Below are 23,912 nucleotides of genomic sequence, written 5' to 3' on the forward strand. Positions count from 1 at the left end.
CTAATTCACATCGTCTAATGTTATCTTAGCAATTGTCACAACCAATTTTTAAGGTAAGTCTCTCTGTATTGTAGATTATCTATGTGCTCAGTTTCCAGTGAAAGTAGTTTGCCATATTTCACCGAGAGTTAGCCTAGCAATGTTTTAGCCCACACTCCTATACTTTCAGTCATTGTCTCTTCACCAGCTCTAATTTTATATAAGTTTAAATGTACCTTCCACAAACTGGACATTCTTAATTATGAATATCTGTGTTCCAAGTTCAAGCAAACAGCAGCACGTATGAAATAACCTTTTTGTGGAAACTCAAACTCTGAGAGGAAAGCTCTTTATGTTACTCATTTTTTGACAGCCAGGTATTAATTCAGTGTTTTAGCGGTTTTTATATCACCTTAAATTATTTGGCTGTTGCATGAATCTCTAGGATTTGAAAGCAACAGACAGAATGCAAGTAAAGATTTAGGAAGTAAGAAAAGAGCTAATTTGACAACTATAGACTCAATACAACCAAATTCAAAGACAAATCGAAGTTACTTACCCCTTTTGTTTCAATGGTAATTCAAGTTTAAATATTGTAGCGTCATTTACAACAGCTTTATATGCCTAGCAAAAACAAAATGAAATCAGTCACTCACCTCTGTTATTGCAGGAATAAGCTCTAGAACAGTGGTGTCAAACCTACAGCCCACAGGCCAGAGCAGGCCTGCCCAGGGCTTTAATTTGGCACATGGCTCTCTTCTCCCCCGTCCCCTCCCCTGCCTGTGGTCACTCTGTGGCTGAGCCACCTATGCGCGCAGGGAACAGAGGGTGGGGCTGCCAAAATTCCCAACTCATCTCCTCCAGCTATTTCATGTTTTCCTACATGCAGAGCATTTTCTATTTTTTTAGTTTTTATTTTTAGTTTCTGCTGTGATCCTTGTGTTTTTTCTTGATGTTTCATTTCACAAATTGCATTGCCAAATCCCACTATTTCCCCATTTTAGACAGGCATCTTTTAAGGGCCGGTGGGGGGGAAAGAGCATTGAGATTTGGGACCAACCACAGTTAAAATATAGAGTTCTACAAATTCAAGGAATTCCAGTTTTGCAGAGATATATTAGTTTTAACATAACCTCCCTCCCTAATGTGAGGCTCCAATGCAGAAGAAGTGCTGCAGAGGACAACCAAAATTATCTCAAACCATCCTGTAAAAAAACTGGAGACTTTGGAGAGCCACTGCCACTCCAAGCAGACTGGGGGGGGGGGGAGGAGGACTTGCAATGACCAGTCATTTCATGTTTTCCTAGGCTCAGAGCATTTTATAGTTTAAGTTTCTACTGTGAGCCATGTGCTTTCTCTTGATGTCTTATTTTAAAAATTGCATTGCCAAATCCTGCTATTCCGCAACTTTTCCATTTTACTCAGGCATCTTTTAAAGGTGGGGGAAGGTCTGCGAGGCATCAGATACCAAAGACTGTTAAATAAACAAAATATCACAAGAGTTTTAAGCATGTTTGTATTTTAAGTAAATATATATATGTCTATATATCTTTAATTGTGTTTGTCTGTGTCCTTCATAAAGTTTATACCTCTGCTACCTGGCTTACATTTTATGACACACATGACCCAGCCTGACAAAGTCCCATTTATGTCGGATCCAGCCCTTATAACAAATGAGTTTGACACCTCTGCTCTAAAACAATAATTTCAACCTCTCACCTGATTTAGATGTCAGGTTGGACCATGATTTAGCAACATGGATTATATGCCCCTCCCATCTGCCTTTGTGGCTTCCCCTCTTTCCTTTACCCATTTAGCAACTATTACTTACTGTGACATCTGAATCAGTTTACCTATACTGACTGCTAATTCCTGTTTGAGATTAAACAATGTTTGGCCTGGTTCACAAAACAGAATAAATAACGATCATGAGAAGTGAGGAAGGAGCTCAGAAATCCATAAAGCACTGAAATTCACCCAGACTAGCATGATCAACCTACAATCAGTCCAAACTAAGCAGCAATATATTCCGTTTACTTAAGTAGCTTCACAACTTCATAAATTACTTTCAATAGCTAGTAATATTCCTGACATCCTGACATTTTGTGGCTGGCTCCACCTCTCTGTGTCGTAATTCCAAAGACACCTACAGGCTCAAAAATGGTTGGGGACACCCAGGACTTTTTTTTTTTTTGTTAAATTTAGGAACTCACAGGAACACAGTTCCAGCTGGCTTGGTATCAGTGGCTGTGACCTAATATGCAAATGAATTCATGCTGGGCTTTTTCTACAAAAAACCCTGTGTGAAACAATGGTTCAGTCAGGGGGTGGAGTCTAATATGCAACTGAGTTCCTGCTGGGCTTTTTCTACAAATAGGGACACCTACAAATAGGACATTCAGTAAATTCTCTGACTGTCTGGCACCTGAGTTTTGGCCACTGTCTGACACAGAGAGTTGGACTAGATCAGCCATTGGCCTGATCCAACATGGCTTCTCTTATGTTCTTATCTGAGAAGATTCTAAGATAAAGGAGCTATTAATACTTGAACATACACAAAAGAACTTGTGAAAATGACACATGCAACAGTATTTGATAGCCAGTTGTCTATAACAGGGATGAATACTGTGGATCCATCCCCACTATCACTTGCACTTTCCTCAGTGCAAGGAATGGAACAGATCCACGGGGCCCAACCCTTATTTTAAAAACATAAACAATTGTTTCTTGATTTAACTGTTCTTATGAAGAATTTAAGCAGGTCAACTGAATGTATAACAGCATACCTTATCTCTGGCAGTAAGAAATCTTGGATCATCTTGAAAAGCTTCTTTTACCAGCTTGCTAAATCGATTAAATAACGTGAGCAATTGTTCTACATACTTCTCAGAATCCTAAAAATAAAGCAAAAAATAAAAAGCCAATCTGTTAAGGTGACAAAAATAGCAAGTGCGATCATTATTTAGCAGCAGTGATAAACTATGAATTGTTTATTCCTCTTGCTTTAAAGTTAAATACGGATGGGCATGAACCAGTTTACGAATAAAAATTCAGCACAAACTTGGCCTGGTTCAGAGCCCCCGAACCGATATTCAGGGATGGCACATTTCCTGAACATTTACCAGACTTCTGGTCTGGTTTGGTTGTTCAGATAATTTAAACCTAACAGCTGAGAGGTGCAGGTCCACAGCTTACCCGTTACGTTTAAATGGCTGCCAGCCATTTCAGTTTCACAGCTGACAGGCACACCCATCTCACTGTTAGGTTGAAATGGCTGCCAGACATTTAAATCTGTGATATGCTGGCTAACACATGTAGTATAACTTTTTGCAAGAATCATAAAAATCTTTTGTCACATTCTAGAGAAGGAAATCCTTATAATATCACAAAGAGAAGTCCAGCCTCATGGTTTTACAATGAGCAGCCAGATGTAGGCTCATTTAGTCAAAGTCTATACCTATTTTCTTCAGAGTCACCAACCTCTTGTTACAATTTAGTGTTTATACTAGGGGGGAAACCAGTCCTCAGTATCTTCTCTAGCTAGTTCAGTTTGGTTTGCTTCAAGGATCGGTTTGGGGGCTGCCCTAAACCGAACCAGAATTTTTAGGTTCGTGACCATCCCTAAAGTTACACATACTCCTTTCCAAAATGTGATCCATTGCACAACATTTATATTAACTACACCTTTTTTGATGCACGTCATCAGTTCCAAGTAGAAACTGCATTACTCATTACACAGAGTTGTCTGAATTATGTATCCCCCTTTTCCCTCAAAAGGGTATTTCTTTAAAAATCTCCCTTGTATTTTCATAAAGCAGGACTGGGAGTACAGGAATGTTCCATTCAGGTAGGACAAGGCACTGGGAGTCCTGCCTGTGGCTGGGCGTGTGCACATCACAGATTCTCCATAAACCCTCCTTCTCTGTGTTGTGTACTTCCTCCCCACTGCACCAAATACCCTCCATTCCCTTTTCAGCCATAACTGTGATTCACCATTGCATTTGTACTAGCAATAACTATGACATAATGTCATGACCACTTTGGTCCAGAGAACCCGGAGGTTTTTTGCCTTCCTCTGGGCGTAGAACAGTGGTCACTGAGGGAGTGGGGGTAGCAGTGAATTTCATACACTGTGCAGAGAGTTTGGACTACATGACCCAGCCCTATGTGTACCTTCCAGCCTTATATTTCTTTCTACAGTTTTGTTTACACCATAGTATGCAAACAGCTTCAAATCCCTATTTAAACGAAGGAATGTACTAGTTAACAGATCAAACTGGAGAGCCTGGCTGCTGTCATCTACCCTATATTAAAATCAGAGAAATGTACCAGGTACTCCAACTGAAACTTCTTCTGGAAAAGATTGTCAGAAGGTTGACCTTCTTCCTATATGGGCCGCCAACGTCAGTTGCCTACAATTCCTATTATTGTGAGAAAACTCTCATGGCACACTATGGGTGCGTTCACACTACACTAAATAATGCATTTTACAACTGGAATTTTGCTCCTCTTACACTGTAAAAATCCAGTTGCAAAATGCATTATTTAGAGCAGTGTGAATGCATCCTATATGTTGGTTTGAATTATAACTGGCACAGAGAGCATGCATAGTAGCAGGCCCTTCTAGTTTCACAAGACCCAGGAAACGGACTTAAGTGCTAGTCTTCTCAAATAATATGAAGTCACATTTTAATTGTCAGTTAAGAGACCTAATTGTTTAAATCATGTTAAAGTTTGCTGATCCTCAAACAGATTTCTAAACCGCATAATTTTAAAGAATGCACAGTATTTTCTCACTATATTATTAAGTTGATTTTTTTAAAAAATTGTTCATATATTAATTACAGCAATTTAAAATGTAGCCTTGCAACACATATGATGATTTTTGGATATTTCTCTCTAAGAAGGGGTAGGGAGAAGGACAAGAAAACACCTACTTACAGTAGTAATAGTTTCAGCAGCTGCTACCATATCTGCTAATCCAGCACTAACAATATGCTCTTCCAGATCTTTTAACATAGGCTCTATTCCATTAGGAACTTTATCCATCAATGAAAACATTAAATGCAATTCTGGAGATATAAAAAATTGAAGAAACAATGAGTCAATCTGTATATTGCAAGCAGTCTGGAAGGATTATCTGAACAGCAGTGTTTACATAAGAAGAGCTGTGCTGGATCAGCCCAATAGTCTGTCTAGTCCAGCATTCTGGAAAGCCAACAAGGCATCAAGGCCAAAGCCTTCCCTTTACGTTGCTTCCTGGCTCTGGGATTGAGAGGTTTGATGCTTCTGAATGTGGAGGTTCCCTTCAGTCGCCATTGATAGACTTATCCTCCATGAATCTATCTAATCTCACTTTAAAGCTGTTTATTTCTATGTCCATCACTACATCCTCTGGCAGTGAATTCCACATTTTAATCACTCTCTGTGTAAAGTAATATTTACTTCACATGAATAATCTGTGTCCAACACAGACATGCTCACTGCAAGCTACTGGGGAAGAAATCTACAAACTCCCTGAAAACCATGGTTTGAAAGTTTAAAAAGAAGCTGTTAGCAGCCATGCCAATCCCAAAGTAAACTTACATGTCACCTGGATGATCATAATAAAAAGATATTATGCAGTAAGTGGGTGGGGTTTTTTTGAAATTTTGTTTTGAGAATTAAAGAGTCACCTTTGGTGATGCACATTCCCTGTCCTTCCTTTCTTGAACTGCATTCTATCTTCCCACCCTCCCCATCATTACCATGGTCTTATATCACTAACATAACCACTCAAACCAAGATACTAAATTGAGACCGTGGTTTCATATGTGCACAAATGCCAACTATGGTTAATGTCAGGCAGATAAGGAGGGTGAAAATTGCTTGATAAGGTTAGAGTCAGCACAAAGGTTTCAAGGTGGCCCCTGATTTACAGACCATAGTCTCCAAAGGCCCACCATTACACTAGCCCCATGTAAGGAAAGCATTCAATGAGAAAGCAGCAGAGGAAAAGTAACACGTATATGCTGCAAAAGACAATAATAGAATACCAACTCCACTGATCTGTTTCTTAGATCATTATATAAGTTAAGTATTGGTAAAACAATGGAAAAGAAAGTGGGATTTATGTGCAAAGAATTCTGCTGGACTTCACAGTTTCCCATGTTCAGTAATCCATGTTTCTATAGTAGTAATTTCCCCCTGAGAGATGATAGTCATACTTGCACGTGGTTTGGTATCTTGCTATATTCAGCACTGGACCAGATCCAAACAAGTGCTGTTAGAACGAGGAGTCAGGCATAGTTTTAAGGTCAGATTGCCTTCTGAATTCCCAAGCTCAAGAGCACAACTTTCCACTTTGAAAGTCGGAAATCTCTTATTGGGAATTAACAGCCAGGTATTCAAACCATTAATAGTTTCTCATCTATCACATGGAATAATTATGTAACTTTTTCCACATAGTGAGGCAGCACACTGACAGAGAATGGTTTGGTTCCTCCTGTTTGCTTCTTCCAAGCCCCATACATGGCTCATCATAATTAAACATCCCTCATCTTCAACAGAAACATTTGCCAACAAAACGCAAAAGTTCAATGGATTCCCAGAGCAGAATATACTTGTTTATTTCAGTTTCAGTGCGACAATAACTATGTGACTCTGAAACTCTCTTGTGGTAGATAAATGACTGGGGTGGGGGATAGTGGTGAATGCAACAATAGAATAAAGTGCAGCAACAACGCATGAGAGAGGGGCGGAGACATACTTTTCCAACAGTAACTGGATCAGCATCACTTCAAGACCATTAAAGCTATCTAATCAACCAGTTCCACTGAATGAATACAAATGTCTTTGTAAGGCAATAAAAACGTTCAGCTGTAGCTTTTACTTCACACAATCTCTCTAGTCCACTGCTTTTACAAAACAGTGTGTCTCAAATGTATTCTACTCTATGCCAATCTAAAGAGGGGGGGAAGTATTTTAAGTTCCACTTACTTTCTGTTTCATTTCGTTTGATCATGCCTTGGCATTCAGCTAAAATAGTCTCTTTGAAAGATGTCACCAGAGCATTCACACAGCACTCCATAAGCTGAAAAGCAGTAAGAACCATTAGTACACTTCAGATAGTGCTGTTTTAGAAAGCCAGTATGGTTTGGGTCCTGTGATGCACGAGCCTTTTGAATAGAAAAGACTCACACACAGTATCTCAGCTTTTAATTGCTCAGACTTTAGATCTACTTTAACTGCACTCAGCTCTAACATACGTAGCTGAATAGAATAAAAGGACAAAGCGATATGGCATTCCTGACTGTAGATGAAGAGCTTCAATTTAATATATCTTTAAGATGAGAATCCTTGCCAATATTAAAGGCGACGCATGACTCTGCTACATATGCATGCACAGCGTGTTCTTACCGCTTCTACGGAGTTACATTCACGTCTGGTTTCTAAATATCGCAGTGCTCTTTTTTCCTCTTCCTTTAATTTAGCATCTGCCTGTGCGGAAGCAGAACCACCATCACTGAAAAGTCCTGACATTAACCAAACCAGCTGTCTTCATGTTAACACCTTTCCACTTACATATTTCATATAGTTCTGTACACCATTTTGCTGCAAATATGAAGGGGCTTGAGTCCTGTAAAATCTCTCCGTCGAATCAAGATAAGCTTTCTCAAAATTATCTCTATAAATCTGAAGTTTATCTTCAGGATTAGAACACAGATTAACTGTAGAAAGAAAAGTAAAGTTAGATCTTTCATTCTGGATTTTTTTTAAAATGAAGAAACACCTCTCTAATTAACATAGCAGTATAGACACACATGCACAGAAACATGTTCTAGCCTTCCATATAGATTTTAATGATGAATGAGCAGGATATCATTTACCAGTCCTTAGAAATTTAACTAACAAGAAACTTCTGAATTAACAGAAATGTGCTGGGGATGGGGGGACAGAGAGTTCAGAATTTTTTTGAAGTCAGTTGCTGTAGTATGATTACTGTCTCAGGATTCTTTTGAAGAATTATGAGCAGAGTGATTCCAAGGGTTCCCCCATTCCTTAGGACGTCTACGTGATATTGACACTGGTTTGGACCAAAAGGACATCTTCCAATGAGGGAAGGCACATCAGCCAGCAAAAGAAGGGGTATTCTCATCTGTTGCCTCCTCCTACTGCACCCCTTTTGCCCCACATGCTGTTCCCAGGAGCCCCCACAAGCAGCATTTTATAGAGTTCCATGAACTGTGTCAGGAGAAGGAAGGCAGAAACATCCTGCTCCATCTGCAGAACTCTGCTTCTAGCACTCTGAACCCAACTCACAAATTTTAAAAATCAACTCCTTTTAACCAGCTAGTGAAAGGACTAGTTTCAAATGCAAGAAAAACTCATCATTTACAAGAAGTTCAAACCATAGATGCAGATTTAAGATTACAAATTTTGCCACTGATTTTGGGGGGGGGGGGGAGAGAAGGGACAGATTATTGAACTTGTCACTAGAGCTGTCAAAACCATGCTTTCCTGTAGTAATGTATTGCTGTCAAGCACCATTAAAAACTGCACCAGAAACGCCTTGTAATGGAGGCAACACATGAGGGCTTGCATATTAAAAAGGAGATTGAAAGTTATGTCTTATGAAACAAGACATACCATAAGATTCTCTAACACCAATGACAAGTTGAGAGTCAAACGCTTCCCCCAGCCGTTCAGCATGAACCAGCTTCATGGCACTGTCCTGAAGGCGAGTCTTTATATTTGAAAATATGGACTCATTCCACGTATCTAACATGAGCTACAAGTACAATAAGCAGAAGGAGAAAAGAAAGTTTAAAAGCCACGTGAAGATTTTCAAAAGACAAAGCATTGAGATCTAGTTCTCAGATTTGATTGGTCTAGCAAATGTGAATTGCAGAGTAACACTGTACTTCCTTCTTAGAGTGGCACCGCCTGTCCACAAACAGGCCACTTATGCACAGTCCTGAGATTACCACTATCTTTTCTAGGAAATGATTTCTTAAAATATATCTGGCCTACATTGAAAGTGTATTTTCACCCTAATTGCCTTTACGCTAGTAAAGTAGCAAATACGATTATGCACAGTCTAAACCTAACTCATGAGAGTAGGCTCAATCCTATGTCCCTGTACCCTCTATATGTGTTTGCCCTGTACACAGACACATAAGCCGCATGTACAGCCAGTGTCACTTGGGATGCAGTAGAACATAATCCCTCTATTGTCATGCATATCAATCAGAATTACTGGGGCTAGCATAGTGTATCAACAGGACAGGGCCATAATAACGCATGCTTTGCATGTAATCTGACAACTCCAGCTAAAAGACCTCACATAGGAGGGGTTGGGGAAGACCATGATCTGTCCAAGCTGCTTGAGCACCCCTGACAGTCAGAGTAGACAATACTGAGCTGGTTGCTTAATATAAAACATCTTCATACATTCTTAAGTACTGTAACCTATCTTATCTCTAGGATGGGAATTTTTTGATAGGCAACATAGTACCTACCTTTCGAACAATACTGTCTTCTACGTTGGACTTCTTACTGCTGCCCTGTTTGCCCATAAGAGTGATCTCTAGCTGGCAAAATGGCTTGGGCAGGATATCACACTGTGTGAAGAATTTACGCCATTCCACAATATAGGCTTTCAGTAATGCGGTGTCATCTTGGTGGCTCAGCACTCTCTGAAAAGAAGAGGCAGATCCAAATATAAAGACGTATATAACGTCTTTCCATTTCAAAATAGCTTTTCTATTTTAGATATAACGCCTCTTACCAATTCAGCTTTGAAAACATAAAACATTTAAAAGAAGGAGGAGGAAAATCTTCTTTTTTTGGTCACCAAATCGCAGTCAACTTATGGCAACTGTGCAGGGTTTTCAAGGCAATAGATGTTCAAAGGTGGTTTGCCATTGCCTCCCTCTGCATAGGGACCCTGGTGTTCCTTGGTGGTCTCCTATCCAAACATTAACCAGAATGGGCCTTGCTTACCTTCCAAGATCTGATGAGATGGGGCTAGCCTGGGCTGTCCAGGTCAGGGCATCTATGCGAAACATAATAAATCTACATCATCTCGTATTACCAGCACAGCTCTGTGAGAAAGCTTCTGTAACTCTTTGAATTACAGAAGGGATCCTTCTGCCTACTCTATAAAAGACATCAAGAAATAATGACTAAACCTTGAAAATCAGCATGCCACTGAAGCAAGCGATTCAAAATTATTCTGCATTGAACAGTCAAGTGAAGGGCAAGGAGCTATGACACAGCACTGAAGCTCCTCCCTCTGGAGCTCTTGCTAAGCAATACCTCCAGCATCAACTACTTTCCCTTGGCATCATCCATTCACTTTCAAGAATAACTTCACAACTACCAGAAACAAAAAAGTGCTTTTAAAAAAGGGAAACAAAGCTAAGACTGTCAAGAACCCTGCACTTATGCCTGCTGTGACCTGAAGCCTGCACTTATGACCCTACTGTGACCAGCGACTTGGGCACAGATACATGACTCGCTCCCTGCAATAGACTTATTTTAGTTTGCCAGTGCTTCCCCACAGGGTTGGGCTGAGTTCCATCACTTGACCCTTTTAGTCTAGACCCCAATGTCTCTTTTAAGGCCCTTCCTGAGCATGAGAACCCACCCACCCCTTTTCCTATCTTGGTTGCCTGAAGATTATTTTGTAAACTGAGATGTTAGTGCCAGTCCCAGTTGGCATGTCCCACGCAAACCACTCCCCACCCAACCAACTCAGGCACAGCCAGACTGGTGGCTACAAGCATAGCCAGCTTCAAGAAGGGATTGGATAAACATATGGAGCAGAGGTCCATCAGTGGCTACTAGCCACAGCATATTGTTGGAACTCTCTGAGACAGTGATAACTCTGTATTCTTGGTGCTTGGGGGGAGCTTCTAGCCCCACTCGTGAACCTCCTGATGGCACTTGTGTTTCTTTTTGCTTGTTTTCGTTTTCGGCCACTGTGTGACACAGAGTGTTGGACTGGATGGGCCACTGGCATTATCCAACATGGCTTCTCTTATATTTTCACCTTCCTCATTCCTCCCTAGGTTCTGCTCTCTGCCCTTGTAGCCTAGCAAGCCATACCTTTTGCCAGTTGGTCAAGAGCATCATTTGACTAGATTATTGGGCTTGGGGATGTCATCTGGATCTGACTGGGCCTCTCCCACCACACCCATCCAAACCTTTCAAGAACAAGGAGATGCCATGAACCTCTGGGCAACATGGTCCAGTGCCCATCAGTGCTCACAATTCCGTCACTTGACCCTCTTAGTCTATGTATGGTTGTATTTTGTTCTTAATTGCCAACATTTCAGTATAGATTCCCACTAACCACTTCATTCTTCTGTAAGTGTTTATCTTGGCCTATCAACATTTTACAGTAGTGCTTCCTTTCCAAGCAGCATGGAAAAACAAACTTTGCTACAGATTCATTGCTGACATGCCTACAAATCATTATGCACTTGCCTCTTATTTTATAAATGAAAACACAGTGCTGAAACAGTGGCTCGAGGCAAAGTTTAGCATCAAAAGCAATATTTGTAGATATTTGCATGAAAGGAGAGGAAGAGAACAAAACCCTCTTTTTTTCTGCAGTGGCTTAATGCAGATTACAAGTTCATTTCTGAGTAGAATGATCTGCAGATTTCCAAGAAGTGAATAAATCTGCAGGATGACTATCGGCCTCTCATTTCAAATATGTGTTTGATGGATATGTGCTTCAGAATCAAGAGCTGGCTATTTCAGTGTGTACTTGTGGAAGCACAAGTAGATATGACTTTATAGGCGGACAAGGTTATTGCCTCTGTTTCAAAGGTTAAGGAACAAAGAGGTATCTGGATTTTCATAAGTGTTATTTGTCCCTTCAAGTGGCTGCATGTGCAGCCACCTGAATGGGCAAACAACTCCTCCCTGGCACTGTTTCAGGTCAGCAAAAACATCACAGAGAGGCAGTGGCCCCTTTTCCTGCCATCCCACAGTCCTGACCAGAATCAGGGCCCTGCAGCACTTCTAGTTCTTCATGAGGACCTGCAGTTGGTGCATGGCTGCCAGTCCCCTGTGGACAAAACACAACAAAATGCCAGATCTGTTTCAGTCCTAAACACATTCTGGATTGGGCTGCAAACACACTCTGCACAGAAACCTGTGTGTGCCTGTGTTTCAATGCTGAACTGTGCAAATCTTCAGGAGCCTCTGGAAAATCCAGCCTGAAAACTGTAACATCAGGGCACTCTTTGCAGGTGCTGTTTGGCTGCTGTCTGCATTTCATCCCTGTGCTAATACTTTATTTTTAAGCAGGACATTGTAAAAACAGTTGCATATTTGGCAAGCTCACTCATCTACATACTATGGCTTAGATCCCACCTAGAATTCCTGTGACTTTTGCTGATTCCCCCTCCCATGGAAGCCTCAACACTTCTCCTGGGTCTCCTGCAGACATTCTATGCAATATCTTAAGCCTTTTGCACTTGCACGTTTCTGGTAAAATGCCAACATCTCTAACAACTTTCTTATAGGTAACATGTCTGGAGACAAAACTCTGGGGGGGAAATGTATTTAATAATAAATTTCCTTCTCAAGAGACCTACAGTAAACAGCTAAGTTTCTACTCCTGCACATATTTACCTGGGAATAAGTCCCACTGTACTCACTGACACGAACTTCCCCAAGCGTGGACCATAAAGCACTATGCTTATCAAGGCTATCTGTTAGTATGCTTAATAGAACTCTTTTCAGAGTACAATCTGCACAGCCCTTGAATAGGGTTGCCTCTATCAAGGAAGGTGTTTGAGGGAGATGACCCATAGCATCTAGTCCAGCTCCTCAGTTTCATGCGGCCTAATATGCCACATCAGACTATCTGAATTTATGCAAAGAAATGGTTAAAATAAGCCATTTACACATTAGCATAAGAAAAGCATCTGCACTCTTTCAAGCTGAACACTTACTGCTTGTGCTTGTTTAATAAAATCAAGGATGTCTTCTTTTAAAGCCTGGTGTATTTTTGCTGGACCTTTGTCATCCCATAAACAAACTGCATGCACATCCCTAGAAAATACAGATATTTGGTCAGTATAAAATAACTCTGAACTTTTAAATCCAGTAACTTTCAGAAACCAACAGGCATCTTGAAAAATCTGCTTAAAAACATAATGTATACTTAAGAAAAACCCCACAAAATTCCACAGGGGTGGAGGGAGGAGCTACACAATTTCTTTCCAATAAATCATTTCATAGCAGCACCAACAATGTATGAGGTTAACATTTAAAGAAGTTGATTGATCTGAAGAAAATTAAAATAACCCAGTGCTACTCTGCACTGCATTTTTCACTTACAGCATGCACAGGCTTACACATAGGACAAGGGATGATGCCAGTTTATGCAACAGGAGGACCGGGAGATGGAAGAGACAAAAACTTAAAACAGCTTGAACAAGACAGGTTTTTTACATGCACAGGGAAGGTTTTAACTTAAGACTAAATCAAATACTTCTGTGTACAAGATCCTAGCCTCGATGCCTAGTATCACCAGGTCCAGAAGCATTTGTAGCTGGTTTTACAGACTAGATCTCAAGACTCCAGTGAGCTGCTCCCAAGCATCATAGAACAGAGGTCTCCTCACAATGGCGAGCCTTACAAATGCACTGCTTGAAATACACGTTCAGACTGAACGAGTTTTCAAGAATAATGATGGATGTAATGGCTCCCTAGCTATATTTTATTTATGGAGAATTCTTTGCAATTCTAGAACAGGAAACATTATGGACTGCAGTTTTATGAACCTAACTCCAGTTTTATAAACCCATCAACTTCCAACTTGGTGCCCATGCAACCCCCAAAACTGTAACACAATTTCTTCAGGGCAAACTATACTGCAAGACTGGTTTTAGATGGTTCCTTTTCGCCTTTGGAAAGGAAAAGCAGATTTAAAAAAAAATCAGTAAAAATTTACTCCAAACTTCCCCACCCATTTCAAGATTCTTATGCCCTTTGCATTCCACTTACTGGAGTGGAATATTGAGCAACCCAAAGGAACCTGCTTTCCAAGCAAGCATCAGCAAGCAGAGGGCAAGGCTGCAAACTTTTCTATGAGCAAAACCGCTTTCAGATGGGAAGGTCTTGTGTTTCATTCACTCCATTCTCCTCTCCTTCCCTTCCCACCCCAGCCCAGTTCTTATACAGCCTTAGCCTCTCTCCTCAAGGAATCAAAACGAATACCTCTTGGAACCAAATTATGTTTTGCTGCCTGAGTACTGTTAAAAACCATGTTTTGAGTAGGCAAAAATCAAAAGCTATGCTAATTGTTCTGTTTAGCATATTTCGATAACCTGAATGAACCTATGAAGCTGCCTTCTACTGAATCAGACCCTGGGTCCATCAAAGTCAGTATTGTTTACTCAGGCTGGCAGCGGCTCTCCAGGGTCTCAAGCTGAGGTTTTTCACTCCTATTTGCTTGGACCCTTTTTAGTTGGAGATTCCGGGGATTGAACCTGGGACCTTCTGCTTACCGAGCAGATGCTCTACCACGGAGCCACTGTCCCTCCCCTATTCACGGTATTCTGTGAATAGAATACCCAGTCCTGTCAACAGGACAGCAACAGAATGCACAGTACAAAAGATCTCATCATCTAACCATTTTACTCAAGTTATCTGAATGAGAAAATAGTTCATCAATTTTTTTTAAAGAACACAGTAAGTCCAAATAAATCCCTGAAGCTGAATTACTCTTTTAATTTTCAAGGATGGTTGATAGCAATCACAAAAACAAACAAAAAAACCCTCCCACTTACTGTAATTGAGATGTTTCTGATAGGATCTTTCCTAGAACAATGCCTATGATGGCATTACAAAATACCATAGCAGCATTTCTATTACAGCACTTAAGAAATGCAAGTTGTAAGAATTACTTACGAAAATAGATCAAACCACTGCTGCTTTGTGACGGATTCCTGGCGTAAAAGCTTCAGAACAATAGGTCGCATGAAATCCCATTTGTCTTCAAACTGAAGTGCACCTTTATTCTTCCAAGAAAAGAAACAAGCTTAATTTTAATGCAGGTCAAATATAAACCACACACTTCTTCAGAAACAAGTACATCGAACCTTGCTCAATGTTTTACCTCCAAATGTGAAAAAAATTGCAGGCTGAGTCAAACAATCCAGTTGGATGGTCATTGCCTTTTAATGACTCACTGCAGGATACCTTGTGAAGTTTATGATCCTATGTTATTTGTAGTCTCTGGGAGAATATATATTAACATGTACCACAACACATGTCCTGGCTTTTACCCAGCTTCAGAGGTCCAGAACGATGAATCAACAACCCTTTAAAAGCCCCTAATAATAGAGTCGGGCTCCCTATACCCTAGAAAAAGTTGCTCAATTGCCGGTGAAAACTGCCATTGTTGCTGGTGAAAACTGCTATTGTTAAATAACAGGCCAGAACCTGACTTTAACAAGGGATAAAATGATGACATTACCAAAACATAAACCATGTAGAAATTTTTAAAAAGAGCCAAATTAGATGTTTCATTATTATGTTTGAGTTGGATCCAGCCTGATTTTTTGTTCAATCCCATCCAATTCCCCTCCTTATTAACAGCCCGTTTTTCACAAGGCCTTTGTCCATGCAAGTCCCAAACATAGCCCTTCTGGTGGTCAAATGAGACTCCCTCCTGTTGTGTTTTTGAACACAGTTACAACCTCATGACCTGAGACTACACTCCCAGCACTGCAACTGTGGGCCACTTTATACAGCACATATTATTCTTAGAAGCCAAGTACCAACCAACTCAGAAATATGTAGTAGTAAACCAAAGCTCTGGTGAATTATGTGCACTTAGGCCACTAAGTTCCTTCTCGAATGACAACTGACAAAAGCTGTTCTGGAAACATTTACAAATGACTGGAGGCAGTTTTGCATTGCCCTTAAAATTGCTGTTTTGTTGCTAAAAGCCATGGTGGAAGTGGAAGAAGCACTCCACCATAGTCGTCTCTGACAAACAGATATGCCTGTACAGGCACCAATTTACATCTTATACTCCTGCTTTGAAGAATTAGGTAAAAGTTGAAGCTGAAACACATGATTCTTCATGTATAAACATTGGATCCTTCATACATCATACAGATGCTACACAGGTATAGCTACAACAGAGCACATCACAAATTTGCTCAGTATAGTTCTCATAATCCCCTATTTGAATGGAGAGTTTTAAGAAAAAGAAATAACGCCTAGTTTCTGTTATACCCCTTGTGCTTTCCAGGACATTGTGCAAATTCATCTTCTTGTGCTCTTGCTACCATTTTAAAACTTCATGCTGGAAGTTTAGCTACTGAGTGGTAGGTAGATCAGGGGCCATCTCCTAGTGCACACAAGCACAGGTAAAGCAAGAATAAACAGCAATTACCTCTAACATTTACTAACTTTCAAACAAGCAAAGAAAACACTGCTACTAATAACATCATATATCTAAAATAATGGATTAAAGGATTTCAAAAATATCATGCTGTGTTCCTAATATGATCATGCTGTGATTATCTTCAGAAACCATGCACAGTACACAGAAAGAAGTCAATGAAAACTAGGTATCACTTGAGATGGAGTCTGCTACACTGATTGTTAGGTTTCACATGATCTTTGTAACATGATGTTCTAGGATCTGAGATCATGGATAGGTAACAAGAGGGTCAAGTCCAAAGACTCCTTGAATTCAGCTATATATACACATTTCAAATCATAGTGAAATCTGATCCTATGCACTACAGCCCATTAACAACTCTTACTGCTGTAGTTCTTCTAATGTAGTTGCACAACAGCTAGAAAAGAAACAGAAATGCTGGAAGAATAACTAAAAATGCTGGAAGAATAAGTCATAAAGGAACTCTATGATAAACTGTTTTCCTCAGTTCTGTGTTACTTGCTGGTAAACTCTGGAATGCCTTCTCTGTTATAACAGAAAGAAATGGGCATGAACTACAGAACTAAATTTATAATGACAAAGTAAAGTATATTTATAAAAATCTAGAAGTGGCTTCAGAATACCTGGTATCTAGCTACCAGTGTGACAAAAGCTATACAGTAGTAATAGCAAAACCAACAAGTCAATTACAGCTATCAGATCCATTCAGCTGAGACATATGCTGGTAAGTTCCATTGGACAGGTGGAAGTGGTGATATACAGGAGATCAGCCATAGCTTGATCAACCAGGTCTGGGAGATGCACAGAAGAAACAGTGGAAAGCATAACAGCGGGGGGGGGGGGGTGCTGCAGAGAAACACGGGTTTATATATGCAGCGACAGTGACAAGCATTGAGGGCTTCACAGAAGCAGCAGCAGAGTGAGGCCTCTGGAAAAAGGGGGGGGGGGGAGTAGTAACATGATCCTACCTATGTTTACTCAGAAAGATGTTTAATCTTATTAGCTTATTTAAAGCCCGCCTTTCTCACCAAGGCTCAAGGGGGATTACAGAGACAGTGAGACAGAAAGGGAAAAGGTGCTCACACAGTAGGATATCAAATGAATAATGTAACAGGACTAGCTGTATAAAACGGAACAATGCAAGCAACAGTATGATCATATAATGTTAAGATGCACATAAACAATGCAAACTTCGGCTCTTGTTTCGGTGCATTCCATTTAGACTTATGGATGTTTGCTACCTGCAGAAGTTCATTACTATATTACTTAACTAGTTTTATATCTCATGCTATTTCAAAGTTGCTAGGCAGCATTTAATTTAAAATTATCCAACCCACCTTGCGTACTTATGCCAAGCACTTTGGGCAAGAGTGCACTTTACTATTTCTTATTCTTACCAAGAGGCAAGGTATCAAAAACAAATACAAAAATCAAAGCAGACACTCAAGTTGTTTGTTTATGTTTAATTTGATTTATTCCCCGCCCTCCCCACTGAGGCAGGCTCAGGTTCTGATGAGCCCCTGGAACCCTGTGTCTCAACAGGCAGCCTTCAAGCTGTGTCACATCTATGGCTATAGATCTTTCATTTCTCCCACTGTCCCTAACAGGAAACTTATGGATGCCATCATTTTCACTTGTGTGCATGCATGGGAAATTCTATTTCAAAGGTCATGAATGGGACACTAGCAGACCTGGAAGTAACAGGTATTCTAGTTATCAGTTAAGTAAACCCCAACCTTTGAACTACTTTCTATTATCAACTGCTTTTCCCCAATAGCAGTACTCCTGAGCAGGGATGGCCAGTATCTATTATCAAGGACTACTCCAGCCTCTAGCATTATCCTGAGAGGCAGAAATGCACAGCCAAGCACAGATGATCATGCATTTATAAATCTGGCATCACATAGTACACGTATCCCTATGCTGTACCACTGAGATCACCAAGGAACAAACAAGTTTCCTGAAATGAAGTGGATCAGCAAGTCCTTTCCCTTCCGTGAATGTTCATGAGAGTTCAATACAAATCTATATGGAACATCTTGATGAGTGAAACTGCTAGCAAAACAGTTTGAGTGAAGTTTGTTAAGGTCAACAGAGGTCAGATAAAGATACTTCAGAGGGTGGGTCAGTTACATAGGCCACACTTACCAGATCTTGCTTAGAAAGCAATACTATTTAGAATTACTCCAACCTGAAGCCATCAGTTTTGATGGGCCTAGATGGGAATAACTCTGCACAGGACTTCTCAGGATGTTTCTACAATAGATGTTTCTTTTCAAACCCAGTCTTATAATTCAATTCATAATTTGTAATGTCTTAATTATTTTTACAAAGAATACATTTATCACCTAGAGCTGACCCCCAAAGTAAAACTTCACTGACTAAGCTTACCATTTTAGGAACTGTGCCCAAAAAAACAAAAAAACAAAAAAAAAGATTTTATTCACCAAGTATAGGGTTAAAGAGACTGCAAGATAAGTCATAGAAACAAAAATGTTGGGGGTTGATAAAACATGTCACTAACTGCCAGAAAAAAAACTTCATTGAATACTTCCAAGAAGAGCATGGCAGCATAGACCCCAGGGAGAAAATATACTTTTCTCAAGTTCACCCTACATGCAGCAGCTCTCCTTTCAGTAAAATTGGTAGCAAAAATTACCTTAGTACTATCAAAGAACAATTTACAAAAAATGACAAAGGGCATGCTTCGAAAGAAAGACACAGAAAAATTCATTATTATTGAGGAATATACCGAGCATAGCAATGTAGAAGATTGAAAACAAAAGGTTTGTCTTCCCCCCCCCTAATTACTCCGGGTCAATCTCACTCCAATTTTTGAACAAGGATGATGTAATGCGAAAAAGGCAAAAAACCAAAACTATACAAAAGAAATCCCTTTATATGGAACACTGAATTCAACATAGGACCTTTGACATAGTTGTCGAGTAATAGCACTCATTTACTGAACTATTATGAATGTTTTAATCAATTCAACTGCACTGCACAAAGAAAAGCCACAGGTCAGCTTTGGCAAGAGCATATTTACTATTAAGGAAACACTGTGTACTACTTTAAAACATGTTTTATGGAGATGGAAAATGCTTGCCATCAACCGACTTACATTTCACCACAACATGACCAGGACCAAAAGATAGTAACACCGGTTATAAAATTTAAGTGACTGGTGTTTATTCTTTTTCTGGGTAAAGAAGTACTCATAGCAAAGAATTTCACAAAAGACCTAGTTGCTCTACATTCTCTTATAATGCATTGTTTTGTTTAGGCGCATGTTCTGCACTTATCAATTTCCATTGTTAAGGCCAGAAACAAAAAGTGTATCTGATTTACATTTATATAACACAGTGTTATAATTTGGAGCAAAGGAAACAAGAAAGATGGTTATACATGCAAAACTACTTGCCAAACACTGTACTTAATACCCTAATGTACTGAATTAGATGCAGCTTTGTTACAATGTTTCTGTAAGAGATTGGAACATATTTCAAACTTTGATATTTCAGTCTCAGAGATTTTTCAGAACTAGCCTGGCGTAAGGCTGGGAAAAATGTCTCCCATATTTCCATGCACAAACATCAAATTTCTATATGGAGAGTTTTTGATGTCTTCCTTCTGTGAATACCACATTTCTACATATCTTTTCTCTCTCACACACACACACACAAAATTTCACTGCTCTGCCCCTGAGGAACACAGCTTCCCTCTAGCTGTTCAGGAGGACATTCTTATAGAAGGAGCAAAGCTGATGTGTAATGGTTCAGCTCAGGAAGTGACTTTTTAAAGGAATAAAGTGTTCCTTTACACTCATTGTCTTGTTGCCTTAAACAGGTATATTTGCACAAATTGTTCTGGTATTTCCCCCCTCTTCTACAGTCCCAGCCCAGCTGAATGACTTTGCCGTACTAAGAATCTTTGCTGTCAGATTCAAATATTGTTATATTTGGTAATCTACTTACTGATTGCCTATTGCTAACAAATTTCATAACCTGCCTACTGATTAACTGATTTTTTTTTTTAAATCATTGTAATCTGCCTTGGGTACCAGTGACAAAGGACTGTTCCTTTTTTGCTATTTCATTTCATTTCCAAGCCATTTTTTCAGTTCCCTGACCTCAATATCATACTGCCACTATACTTCGCTTCTGGGAAATGAGGGAAACAATATTTCTGATCCTTATTTCCTACAAAACTCTGTCATCTGAATGCTCATTTCTGGCCTTTTACTTCTTCTACTGTACCACTACATCTTATATCAGGGTCTCATAACAAGTAGCTTGCAAGTTGCACTGCTGTAGCTAGTGTGACCCCTAAAGACTCTGAAAAAAACTTCAAAAAAGATCTGCTACAGGCTTGTTTTAAAAGCTTTTATTTCATAGAATTTTCTCTGCACTGATTAGCTCGTAGCTTCATTTCTCGTGCTCTTCCTAGTCTACATTCTGTTTTTAAGATAGAACAAAAGTTGGTAATAAATGGGGGGAGGAGAGGAGTAGCTCAGAATATTTTTCACTACTCAGAAGCAGCTTTCACTAAAGGTTGGAAACCCCTGTTCTGCAGTTACTCTACACCTTGCTTCTGAGTTAGTTACCAAAGGCTGTAACAGAATCAGACATGTGAACTGTAGGACAACAGAGAATCATTTCCTCAGCCTTTGCATCATCTGCTTACAGGCAAAGTGGAGGCTATCATCTGTGTTAATACTTCTGGGCACAGAAGCTACAGTGAAAGCTAATGTGCAATGGTTTATGTGAACGTGGCAACTGGCAAGTGTATAAGGCCTTATAACCAGGCAAAGTGAAGCAGCCACTTCCAGTGGTAGATTCTGGGTACCATCAAGAGCAGATCTAATCAGACATGCGGGGCACAACCCATTGGGAACCCCTCCTGCAAAAGTCCCACTGCACTAGAACATGGTTGGTTATTTGTAAGGGCCCAAACAAACTTGACCCTCAATTTTGATTGGCACAGGAAGAGGAGGAGGAGGGGTTCCAACTGGAATGATACCGATCGGCTGCCTCACTGTTCAATCCTATGCATGTTTACTTAGAAGTCAATTTCAAGCACAGCAATAGGACTTATGCCCAAGCAGCATGTGTAGGATTCAGGCTTAGGCTCAGTGAGAACGTATATAAATCTCCACTCAGTACCTGTCAACTCCAATTAAAGACTCTCAAGCCTGTGAAAGACTTGAGACCTTGGAGTGTTGCTGCCACATAAATAGCACCATGCTCAAAATGCCAGTGATCAAACAGCACAAAACAACTTCACAAAGATCCCCTGGGCCACAGTTCTGCTCTCAAGCCCTCCTCTCCAACCCTCTTTTGATTTCCTGCCTTTTGAGATTTCTGCTTACGCTCTCCCCCCGCCCTCCACTACATACAAAAGCATCTTCCAAAGCATCACAAGTGGGTGCACCTACACAGTGCTGGGTACTGCAATCTCACTGTCAGACAACCATCATTCACAACTGGCCTGTCTTGCCCACATAGAAAAATCCAGTTGCGAATGACTGCTACACCACAACGAGCGCACAATACCTATGACGGTGCGGATGCAGCCACGGATTTAGGAGATACCAGCCTCTGGGAGAAGGGGAAGAGCAGTGGTGGACTGGCCAGGGTGTCAGCTTGCCCGATAGCAAGTGGGCCCCTGATGAAGTGGCCCCCCTTAACCAATATGTTCTAAACGTTAATGACTTTTTAGTAGCTTGTAAATATAATAGAGGTTCCAATACAATAGAAGTTCTTTATCTCCTAGCAACCAGTATTTTTAGACCCAGTCCGCCACTGGGGGGAGATAACACAGTCGCACCATCCCAAATGTTGAGACCTGAGGCACCCCTCATGATTTCCCCAGTCACAGTTTCTTCCTTTTTACAGCATTCGTTTATGGGAAGGAGAAGGGGCTGCAAACAGGAAGAGCAGAGAAAACAAGAGAAAAAGCAGAACAGTTTTTTTTCTCCCCAAGACCACAACTCGGAAAGGGGCCCGCCTTCCGTGGGTTTTCTTCTCTCCAGAGAGCCAGTTTGGTGTAGTGGTTAAGTGTGTGGACTCGTATCTGGGAGAACCGGATTTGATTCCCCACTCCTCCACCTGCACCTGCTGGAATGGCCTTGGGTCAGCCATAGCTATCGCAGGAGTTGTCCTTGAAAGGGCAGCTTTTGGGAGAGGTCTTTCAGCCCCACCCGCCTCACAGGTTGTGGCGAGCCGCTCTGAGTCTCTGAAATTCGGAGTGGAGGGCGGGGATATAAATCCAATATCTTCTTCTTCTTCTCTCCTCTTCCCGTCCCCGCCGTTTGCTCCTCCGCCTCCAGCGCTCAGCTCACTCTGACCCACACCAGCCTCTCGATTACCACACAAACATTTCATCCACCCACCCGCCAGCCAGCCAGCCAACCCTTCAGTCCCCACCTACTGCCGGGACTCCGCTCCTCCTCCTCCTCCGCTCCACATAGCCTCCAACGCCCCCCCCCCCTTCCAGGCCGGCGGTCCCCTCAGCCGCCTCTGCCTCCTCCGTCCCTCTCTTACCTTTAACAAATTCGACGTCGCCATGTTCCCCCCCCCCGGACACAGACACGCACGGCGGGGCCTTGGGGCGGGCGGGCAGGCCAGCGGCGGCTCCCGGTCTCCGGAGCTGGGGTCGGGGGCTCTCGCTTTTACATGGTCCCCGCCGCCCCGCACGGGACGGACGGACGGGGCGCTAAGCGACGGAGCTCGAGCGCCTCAGGCCCGCTCCGGCTCTTCCCGTCTTTCCTGCCGCCGCTTTCAGCGCCTCATGGCAGGACCCAGGCAGGCAGGCGGAGAGTCCGGGCACTTAGCAGCGGCGGCAGCGGCCCGGCTCCGCGCGGGGGGGCTGGGCGAGCCCACATGATGCGGCGCTCAAGAGCCGGATGCGCCGCCGAAGGGAAAGAGCGGCGCGGGGGCGGCCCCACAGCGCCCCCTGCCGAGCGGAGGTCGCCTCCCTCCTTCTCGTCAGCAATGAGACCTCCCTCAATGGTTATCTCCCTCAGAAGCGAGGGCTAGCCGAAGAATGCGGTCTTAATACGCTCTCTAATAAGCCCTGGGATTTGTAGTTTTAAGGAGAGATGGTAGAAAGGGAGCGGCTCTGTGACAGGGCCTCAGGAAACTACATTTCCCAGGATTCTTTTGCGAAGCCGTGACAGGTAAATCAGGTAGAAAACCCCAAAGAACCAGTGGTGCCGAGGAATTTTCCTGTACAATACACCTGGTTTTGAAGAAAACACACAGCCTTTTTTTCTATTCAGTTTGATTTGGATCAGCACATAGCAAGCAGTCATCTGAATGTGTCCCCATGAGTAGGGCCATCTTAACAGCATTATGGGCCCCAGCCCCGGGCGAAGCACTGTACTGGGCCCCTACGACAACTACTCACAGGAATAAAAATGTAAATGGTCGACATAGGTCTACAAGACTACGTTCAACAATTTCTCAACTTGCACAAATAAAAAGCTTATCCATTCATATATTCACAAACT

At 41.5% G+C, this 23,912-nt stretch overlaps 1 protein-coding gene across 1 annotated transcript in view; it reads right to left on the bottom strand.

Moving 5' to 3' along the window:
* CUL5 (cullin 5) overlaps window positions 1-23,351 on the bottom strand; it is a 37,616-nt gene extending 14,265 nt beyond the window's left edge. The window contains exons 1-11 of the mRNA XM_060234850.1: window positions 22,945-23,351; window positions 14,896-15,005; window positions 12,933-13,032; window positions 9,480-9,656; window positions 8,608-8,749; window positions 7,543-7,688; window positions 7,378-7,458; window positions 6,958-7,051; window positions 4,921-5,051; window positions 2,766-2,873; window positions 539-603 (exon numbers count right to left, since the gene is read on the bottom strand). Coding sequence (XP_060090833.1) covers window positions 539-603; window positions 2,766-2,873; window positions 4,921-5,051; window positions 6,958-7,051; window positions 7,378-7,458; window positions 7,543-7,688; window positions 8,608-8,749; window positions 9,480-9,656; window positions 12,933-13,032; window positions 14,896-15,005; window positions 22,945-22,968 — 1,178 coding nt within the window. The 5' untranslated portion in view covers window positions 22,969-23,351. The remainder of the gene's footprint in view (window positions 1-538; window positions 604-2,765; window positions 2,874-4,920; window positions 5,052-6,957; window positions 7,052-7,377; window positions 7,459-7,542; window positions 7,689-8,607; window positions 8,750-9,479; window positions 9,657-12,932; window positions 13,033-14,895; window positions 15,006-22,944) is intronic.
* Window positions 23,352-23,912: the final 561 nt, after the last annotated feature.

This window comes from Heteronotia binoei, chromosome 3 (genome assembly GCF_032191835.1).
Source record: "Heteronotia binoei isolate CCM8104 ecotype False Entrance Well chromosome 3, APGP_CSIRO_Hbin_v1, whole genome shotgun sequence".
Lineage (NCBI taxonomy): Eukaryota > Metazoa > Chordata > Lepidosauria > Squamata > Gekkonidae > Heteronotia > Heteronotia binoei.